Source organism: Etheostoma spectabile, chromosome 1 (genome assembly GCF_008692095.1).
Source record: "Etheostoma spectabile isolate EspeVRDwgs_2016 chromosome 1, UIUC_Espe_1.0, whole genome shotgun sequence".
In the NCBI taxonomy this organism is placed as follows: Eukaryota; Metazoa; Chordata; class Actinopteri; order Perciformes; family Percidae; genus Etheostoma; species Etheostoma spectabile.
In genome coordinates, this window is record NC_045733.1 from 29,765,882 (window position 1) to 29,775,350 (window position 9,469).

The following is a 9,469-nucleotide window of genomic DNA, read 5'->3' on the forward strand; positions in this document are numbered from 1 at the left end:
GCTCTCTGTTTTAGCTACAGAGTGAGGCATCTCTCTTCTGTCCCATCTTTGTTGGGAGTCGCACATGCTGCAGTACCTAGGTAAGGACTACTAGCCAGTCAGAAGCAGAGTATTAGAGTGTGCCGTGCCAGCAGCTAGGCGAGCATTATAACAAAGTAAAGGCTGGACTACAATAGAGCTGTTTGGAGCAGTTTGTGAACAGTGTTTTCTGTTGGAGATGGTAACTCCTTTGGGGGGGACTTTGGGCTTTTTCACTTCGTAAACCTAACATGTACAAAAAGATACATGACACAATAGAGTAAAGGGGAAAAGCCAAAAAAGCTAAATATGAGCACTTCAAGAAAACACATACAAATAGAAAAAACACATGCAAATTAAGAAAACATCTTCATTAATCTGACAACACATGTGCATCTTTCTGTCTCTCCGGGAGGTCGAAAGTCAAACTGTCCCACTCAGCGCTGTTCCACCTCTACAGGCCTGGAGAGTTGTTTTCGGGGGTTTGTGTTTTTTTCAATTTGCATTGTTTCTGTATTTGCGGCGCGATCATGTATATGGTTGTGTTGAGTGTTTGCTAAATGCTGCACACGTGTTTTCAAATTATTGGAGTTGTTTTCTTGATTTAATTTTGTTTTGTCTATGTGCATGTCTTTATTTTAGTTGCAGTGCGTTTTCCCCCTTTAGGCCACCGTAGTTTAGATTCATCACTTTGAACATGTGTATTGTTTGTAATAATTGAAAATAAGAAATGAAGAAAAAACATGAAGATTGCCCAGTTACAGCTATTAATAGAACACAAACCTTTATTTTTACCGAACTGGAGCAAAAAGATCTCAGTAATCCGGTTAAATCTTCTACAGCTCATTTTGTCCATCATATAGAATATTTAAAGGTACATTTCACAGCACACCTTGCTGTAAAACGGGACAAATCCTATTTGAGAGATCAAGGTTTCTTGTCTTCTGGATGTGTGAGCATGCTCATATGACAGAGGCTGCTAAAGACCAGCTGATCTGATCAACAGGATTTTCTGACTGAGGGCCTTGCACGGGACCCACAACACTCAACTGCTGCTATTACAGAAAAAGGCCTCCAATTATATAAAGACAAATGCTCTTAAAGCACTTAGTATTACAGTAATAAATAACTTGGCTAGAAGCAACGCTGTTGCCCAGAGTCATCTTCTACAATTCCACTTGCAGCACTGGCTCACAAAACCCAATGGGTTCGAGCTCTGGCTGATGTTTTTCATGTGTTTGATTTAGAAGGTGAAGTAAATACTGAGTGATGTCTCATATCAGACTGACATTTAGTTAAGGAACACCGACACTCGCTTCAGCTACAGCCATCTGCTTTCACAACTCATTTTACAGTAAAGTAGAGAAGACTATTTTGATATACTGTCACTATGAAGGGTGTCGTAAAGATATGTGGCACAGAGTTTCACATATCTTTCACATAATGGTAATATTTGGTCCATTTACTGTTGGAGCTATTCATTATTTTGTTAAATATAATAGTTAGTTATTTGATTTATTTAATTTCAGTTTTGCTTGAATCATACAGCAAAATTTGTTTATTATTGGTATTTTATTTGTGTTTTATTTGGTATCTGTAAGTGCTTTTGTTTTGAAGGTAACAGACAGCCTTAGCCACCAGGTGTAGTCTACATATAGAGGTGAACAGGTATGTGGGAGGTAGACACCGGGGAGGGCTGATGGTTTTTTACCAGAGCCTAGAGACGCCACAGATCCTTGTGAAATGTTTGTATGTCGAGAAATTGAATTAATAAACCTCACAGAAGGCCATCTCTGCCTGGACAATGAAAGTTTTAATCTCTGCGTAAGATTTACTCCTATGGTGCCTCGGTGGCTGTTGTACATTGAGTTTTCAGTTTGTTTTGTTCAATCTGAAGACAATTCGCCACTACATTTACCATTAACAAATAAGACCAAAGCCCCCTTTTATTCACTGTATCCACCAATCTCCTAACAACAGCCTCTCCGGTCATTAAACAAGGACAAGACTCCTGTTTGTGAAAAGCCTTTACTGTAACAGGCCCTTAAAGTCAATACGGCTGTTCCAGAGAGTAATTGGAATATGTAAGCGAAAGAAGAAATTGGCATTCGGCAAACAGGGCAGATCATTTAGAACGATGCATCTGAACATCTGCAAAAAGCTGCAACTCAACTTTCCTCTTGTACTTTATGTTTAGTGTGCGTGCATGCGTGTGTGCATGCGTGTGTGTGTGTTGAGGGTTTTGTGTGTTAAAGTAGACAGAAGAGGGCGCCGTTTGGTTGGATCTCTGCATTACAGTGTGTCAGTAAACTGACATTTCACGTTTTGTAGCTACCACATCGTATTTCAAATTCACTTATTTTTTTCACTTTTATATCTTTGAAATACTTAAAGTATTTCCCCTTAATAGTGAAAGTGTAAAGCCTACATCATCTCTTGTCAAACTATTATAAAAAATCAAATAATAGAACATTTTTAAGCATTGTTTTTTAGTTTATCAAGGCATGAAAACATGAATATGAACAGTTACATTAATGACAGCAGGGATATACATAGATATAGACGGACATCTATCACCAAACAATAAAGATCTGCATTGTAAATGTCACAAAAAAGACAAAAGTAATGATACACTAGATGATGAAATGTGATCAGGAGTCTCTTCTGACACAAATCAAAGTCTTAATATGATACAAATAGACAGCAAGCATGATAATAAGAAGTGAATTTGATTTTAGGATGACCTGACGCGGAACCAACAAACAATAATAAAGTGGCCTTTGAAAAAATAACAGCACGCAGATTCTCTGATATGTATACATGAATACAAAGCAAATATCTGTTGAATATCATCGCTCCAAACATGAAGATTATTGATGACTGAACGGGTGGGGGGGGGCAATGGTTTTCAGTTTTTGAACATGTCACACAACAGTTTCTCCATGGGTGTGTTTCCGATGGTCCTGTGGAAGAACAGCAGCTCTATCCGCTCCGAATTCACAAAACGCAGAGAGGGAAGAAGAAGAAGCAGCTTTCCAAACCTGAACAAACAAAAATATGATCAACTTCAGCATGCAACAGGAAATAGTAAAACATGTCTAAACAATGTGTAGTCAACATGGAAGTCTTTTAGGACTTAATGCTGACCAGTGAAATTGCATTGACAACACAAAACTGTGTTTATGCACTTTTAGTTATTGCTGAGACCAATACCTTTCAATAGACAGGGTTAATATTTATTTAAAAAAGATTTAACGTGATATTAAGGTCAAACCTCTTAATTTTTGTGACACACAGTAAGTTCAACTTAAGTCTTAAATCTACAGCTCTGAATTCAAAATTCAGAAAGTTTGTCTTTTTACTGGCAGAACAAAAAAAAAATACATGATTTACTTTCTGAATGATTCTGAATTAACTTTTTAATTAATTGTTTTTGGGGGGGGCGGGGCCTTTCCGGCAGATTTGAGTAAGTTCAAATTGTGTTCTGACTCAAAAACATTTACTTTAAATGGGACTTTTAAAAACTCTCAAAAAGGGACGAATTCATTCAAAAGAGGAGGAAAATTTAGAAACCAATTTCTTCAGAAAGTAAAATCTACTGTAACAGCTATCAGCCCTTTTTTAAGGGTTGTTGACAGTGCATAGTTTCTGTCGCCCCTAAAACGAATTCTAAGTAATGACGACAACACTGTCGGCGCATCCACATGATACAAGCCTTCTGTTACCCCCCTCCCCCCACGCAGTTACTAGTAGCCAAGGACACGGAGGATTAAAAAACATGATGGACTCTTCAGAAGAAGTAATTATCTTCACTTGAGTTTCTGCGCGGGAAGTCATCGGACAACACCATGTTTGAACATAGCCATACTGAGAAATACAGAAAGAGTTCTGTGGAGCTGATTGTCTTAATCAGCTTTTTAGCAACTCATTTGGTAATGGCTTAAATCTAACAGCCGTTTATTGATATCAAAAAGTGGAAACTGCATTAAAACGTACCTGGCTGGTTGACTGGGGTAGTGTGAGCGGATGTGTTGTCCCAGCATCACTTGAGACTGATCCTGCAGGTTCTCCACTTGTTCTGGATCTTTCAGACCACAGGTCTCTGTGGAGGAGAGCAAACACCAACGTCAGTCACACAAATTCAGACAAACGCTGTTAAAACAATACTGAGAGAACAGCTGTGAGCTGGTGGTGTTGACACTCTCTACACTCAACTACACTCCTTTATATTGACCACTGAATTATTCATATCTAAAATGAACAGAGAAAAGACCATGAAGTCTTTAACGTGAAATTGATTTATTAACATGAGACCAAAAATGTTCTGTGTAATGTATATTGTAGGGGGACACATCCCCCCCTATATATAAATATGCTCAAAAACTATAATCCTTAGGAACCTAAAGGTAATCTGCCCAGCAGTGGTTAAGATTTATTGATCTAAACCAGACAAAAAGGTCCTTAGAATCTTATTCTTGCAGTGCAATTATTAGGTTGAAATATCACCGAATAGAAGCCTGAACGACGTCTTTATTATTTACAGTGCCGGCCCCTTAGAAGCCCTTAGAGCCCCTTAGTTGGCCTTACCTGGCTTGAAGAGTACGATGGCCTTGAGGCAGGCGAACTCAGTGGGATCGACGGCGAGGGCCTTGAAGCGGCTGAAGACCTTCTGGAGGACGCGCAGGTCCAGGCCGGTGTAGCTGGTCTTCCCCTGTATGCCGGGGCAGAGGTCTGGCAGAGAGAGCAGCGGGCAGCTGTCCAGAGGCAGAGACCACTGGATGGCACAGAGCAGGAAGAGCTCGCTCCACGCCTCCTCCAGCAGGATCACCTGGCGGGACACCAACAAGAGTCGGGATGTCAAAACTGTTTGTGTGGCTCGGAGGATCAATCCTAGGCTCCTCCGGTCACATGTCACAGTGTCCCTGAGCAAGACACTGAACCCCAGGTTTCTCCCCAGATGCTGTACATATATAGCTGTCTACTGCTTCTATTATACTTGTGAGGGGTTACATTGTAGAAACATAAAATGTACGACATTGTACTTTGTGTTTGTGACAATTAAGAATAAAGTTTCTCAACGGTTTGCCAGATTGGATATACAGTATTTACTAGAAAATTTGGAGTACCTGAGCTGTCTGTGGGGCTCCTAGGAAGCGTTCTCCTGGGAAGAGATGCGAATGATGTGCTTCTGGTGTTGTCAGTTATACATATGGTTATGAATTTTATGGTTTATTGTCTATTTTGGGACTATTTTAATTAATGATCTGGAATATTGTGGTTACTGTCGTCTTTTCTTTATGTATTTCTGGGTGGGAGGTTATGCCAAAAGAGAGGTGGGGGGAAAGGGGTTGTTCATGTTGTGAGTTGTATGTTTTGTATTTTGTTTAAAAAGAAAATTGATAGTTATCACATGAAAATAAGTTTATTTAATAAGCAGATGTAGCTGTTTTGAGCTTCACTGGTTAGTCACAGTAGGGTTATATGGAAGACCATTCCTGCCAAAAAGTAACATGTTGAAAAATGTATTTTATGTAAAATATATAAATTGTTTATAAAATAAATCATCATCGGCAGTAACAGTAGGATTAATATAGCACAGTTTCCAAAATAATACTTTTTTGAAATAATGAATTTGTGTCTCACAATGTTTTTCTATATGTTTATATAATTAAGTATCTCATTTAATTATGTTTTTAGAACTAATATCTAAGTCCTGATCTACAAAGTCAAAAATGTCACATGTTCACATTTTGACCATTCATATCATTTCTCGTTTTTTGTCAACCAGTGAAAAATGATGTCAATGAAAACTATGACCAAAAATATTTGACAACTAAAATAATTATATAGGCAACTAAAAATATTTAACAATTGACAACCTTCTTGACAAAGAGTAGACAAATGGACAAATTAAATGTGAATGTTTTACTAGAACTAGAGTTAAGGGAACTAAAATCAAGTATTTTTATTGTTTTCTCTGAACAACAATACCAGTTTATCATTACTTACTTTTACTTAAAAAAAAGATATAGAAAAAAATAAGAACAATATTCAGTGCAGTATGTGTATGAGTCTCACCTGGTCTCTGAAGGGCAGGTTGGAAAACACCGGCAGGTTCTTTGCCCACTTCACTGACATGAAGAGCAGCCTCGCCGACGTCTCGTACACGTTTTCGGAGCTGGACGGGTACAGAGCCATGTGGTACTCCGAGGACGCTCGCTCCGGTTCGTTGCTCGTCACGTCAATATTCTCATCAACTGAAAACAGAGAGGACGAGGTCAGGCTCATGCAGAACTCAACCTAGTTTACACATGCATGTTAACACTTTAACTTCTGTCTGTTAGCTTGTTAACATGCTAACACTAGCTTGCTACATGCTGAATATTACATGCAAAACGTAAGAATGTTAACGTCAGGAGGGCCGCTGTAAAATGACTCAAGTCTTAATCAGTAAGTTATGTCATATATTAATTTATCAGTGAGTCTAAGACACAATAAACTGTAAAAAATCCCTGGCCCTCCTCACCGTCCTCGGGCTCCAGCTTGGCGCAGGTCTCGGCCGTCATGAGGCTGGCCATGAAGCGGTGGTTGTTCTGGGGACTGGTGCAGCGCTGGGGGGCCACGGAGGAGCTGATGGACACGGAGGAGGTAATGTGGGGCCACGTGATGACAGAGGAGGAGGAAGAGGAGGAGTGAGATGAGGAGGAAGAGGAGGCGGGCTCCCGTGTGGTGGCCAGGTGCTCCTTCTCAGGGTCCACGTCGATGGAGTCCAGGCGGACCTGAGCTGTGCTGCGGGGCTGCCGCTCGTTCTGTACTGCTGCAGAGGAACAAGGAAAAGGTGGAAGTAATGATGAGATACGTGTGTAGTTAGTGTGTAGTTGTAAGCACTATCTGATGTATTCTTAGCATGTTAAGCCCCTGAGGTTGAACGGCATTTTCTGGATTTTTACATATATTCTATATTTTCATACAGCCTGATGCCCATGTATTTACATCACAATGTTCACAACAAACTCAGCTGGTGAACTAGCGAGGCCCAGGTACAGTATGTCCTATGTGCAAAGAGATTATTTGGGCCTAAAGCGGAAAAATTGATGTTTGCTTTTTGAAATTCTTCAAATCTCTTTGTAAAAGACACCTTCACTCATGTTAAACACACTTACCGTCCTTATTCATGCCCGCCTGCAGGCACTTCTTCAGCCGACACGCCTGGCACTGGTTGCGATGAGCTTTGTCCACTGGACACATGCCTGTACCGGCCTGGCACCTGTTAACCCACAACCAAGACTTTAAAGGGAGAGTCCACTCAAAAATAAGGGAAATACTGGATGTGATCACTAAAAATACTTATAAATACACATACTTATGGTGAAATGTATCTGAATTTCCTACACACTTGTATATGAAATTGACGCAACAAGGCACAAACCTTTAATGCTAACCTAAATTTAAAATACTTTATAGCCTAACCTTCACCAAAATAACTTACAACCAATTTAAAGACACTATCTATAATTCAAATCAAAACAGATAAACAGCTTAACTGTCTTATTTTAATTCTAAATTGAATTACAGGGATTTTAACACACAGCAACACCAAACAACAACTCAATCTTTATTAAAGGTTAGTCATGTTTTATAGCACTTTAAGACGTGTTTTTGCATATATATGTTCAATTACAATCAAATGAATGAAAATTGAATTATTTCTTTTTGTTTTGATGTGACAAAAATGTTCATTTTGTTCTGAAAAACATGGCCATCTTCTTCTGTCTGATATTATACAAAATGTGTGGTTTTTGTTGGATATAAATCTAATCTGTAAGACTATATTGGATAAAAGTGCTTAAAAGGACTCTGGCCTTCCATATTGTAGTGCACGTTGTATACTAACTGGCTTTTATGGGTTGGGGAGGGGACATTGTTAATCTTTAATTTAATTTAATTTATTAATTTATTTGACAGAGACAGTGTGCATTAATTTACATTGCTGTAAATGCACCAAAATTAGCGAAAAGGCTATTTTTCATCCGTTGTCCCTGGACAGATCTTTAAAATGGTCTACTGTAAAGTGGTGGGTAATCTTGATATCTGAAGTTTTTCTCTTGCCTGTAAATGAGCCTCCTCCTCACGCTGCGTTTGAAGAAGCCGCTGCAGCCGTTGCAGGCATAGATGCCGTAGTGTTTCCCGCTGCTGGTGTCTCCGCACACTTTGCAGACCAGAGCCGGGCTCAGAGCTTTGCCTGGGGATGGACTCTTGGCTGTGAATCAAAACACAGTGACAGGTCCCGTCGGTTAGGGCCATTCATGTGCTCTGGTATTGTTTCACACATGTGCCTGCCATCTGTACTGTCAGCTCAGTCTACTTCCACAGCCGTAATTAGGCCTGAAAATCTCCTTTAGTGGATGATTATGAAATTAAAACAAGAAAATTGCTAGAGGCAGATTAACAACTAACACAAACAATGCAGGGATACTGATAATAATCCAAATAAACCCATTTATTATACATGCGTACAGATGGAATTGCTTTGAGATGTATAATACATATTTAGTTTGGTCTTGTTTTACATTTAGTTAAGTATATTTGTATTTAACACATGCACAAAATTAATTTCTGTGTACATCATCATGCTTGTGTGATGTTTAATTTAATGCATCTTTCTTTGACCGATGTTTTTTGTGTGAAATTTAAACAGAAAGAAGTTTTATGAGAATATCAAAAAGAAACATAAAAATCAAGATGATCAATAAGCTCCATAAATTTGTTTTCTTTTTTTACTACAGGCCAAGTTTGCATCCTTTCTTTCAGGCTTCCAGGACAACTGTTGCTCGTGGCCAACATGTGAAACTCGTACCTCCTCTGCTGTCGTCCATCCCGCCGCTCAAAGAAGACTCACTGGGGGAAGAGGACGACATCATGGAGATCTTCAACAGGTGGTCCTCCATCTTTTCTTTATTAAAAAATGTCTCTTGGAGCTTTTTATTCCTCTTCTCTGGAGTTTGTCAATTTTCAAGGTACAATTTCCAGGAATGAAAGACAAAGAGTTCAAAGAACTCCTGTTGGGTTTGCTGTTGCAATAACACAAAAAATGTGAAATAAGTAGCTGTGAGGCCTCCAGTGGTCCCCAGTGGGCAGATGGTAAATTGAGCCTCTGCTGTGTCCTAGCTTATGATGTGGAGATGCAGACGGGCTGGGGTCCTGCCATGAGCTCCAGCTCACACTTGTTTCACGTCAACAGGTTGCGTGTCCTCCCTCTGGCCGCCGAGGTCTGTCACTGTCTGTGGGTGCTTCCTCGGTGGCAGCTCCTCAAAAGGGTGCTGAGGGGGGGCGCAGGGGGAGGATTATCCCCACGTGCTGTGTAAGCAGCATGCTTCTTTGTCATCCTCTTAATCTTTACTGTTCATCTACTGGATCAATCAGTCACATTGCCAGAACATTGGTGCTGCTC

The 9,469-nt window shown here is 39.8% G+C and overlaps 1 protein-coding gene across 2 annotated transcripts; it reads right to left on the reverse strand.

Annotated features, from left to right (window-relative positions):
- Positions 1-2,488: 2,488 nt before the first annotated feature.
- LOC116693520 (photoreceptor-specific nuclear receptor) lies at positions 2,489-9,317 on the reverse strand. Of its 2 annotated transcripts, none has more exons than XM_032522506.1 (8): positions 8,876-9,317; positions 8,128-8,278; positions 7,182-7,285; positions 6,545-6,832; positions 6,097-6,275; positions 4,606-4,846; positions 4,015-4,120; positions 2,489-3,059 (listed from the first exon to the last, which is right to left on the reverse strand). In XM_032522506.1, exons 1-8 carry the CDS (start codon positions 8,964-8,966, stop codon positions 2,927-2,929), a joined length of 1,293 nt encoding a protein of 430 aa, XP_032378397.1. In that variant the 5' UTR covers positions 8,967-9,317; the 3' UTR covers positions 2,489-2,926. The 2 variants fall into 2 exon arrangements, with proteins under 2 accessions (XP_032378397.1, XP_032378388.1); XM_032522497.1 differs by having other exon boundaries at positions 6,545-6,835.
- Positions 9,318-9,469: the final 152 nt, after the last annotated feature.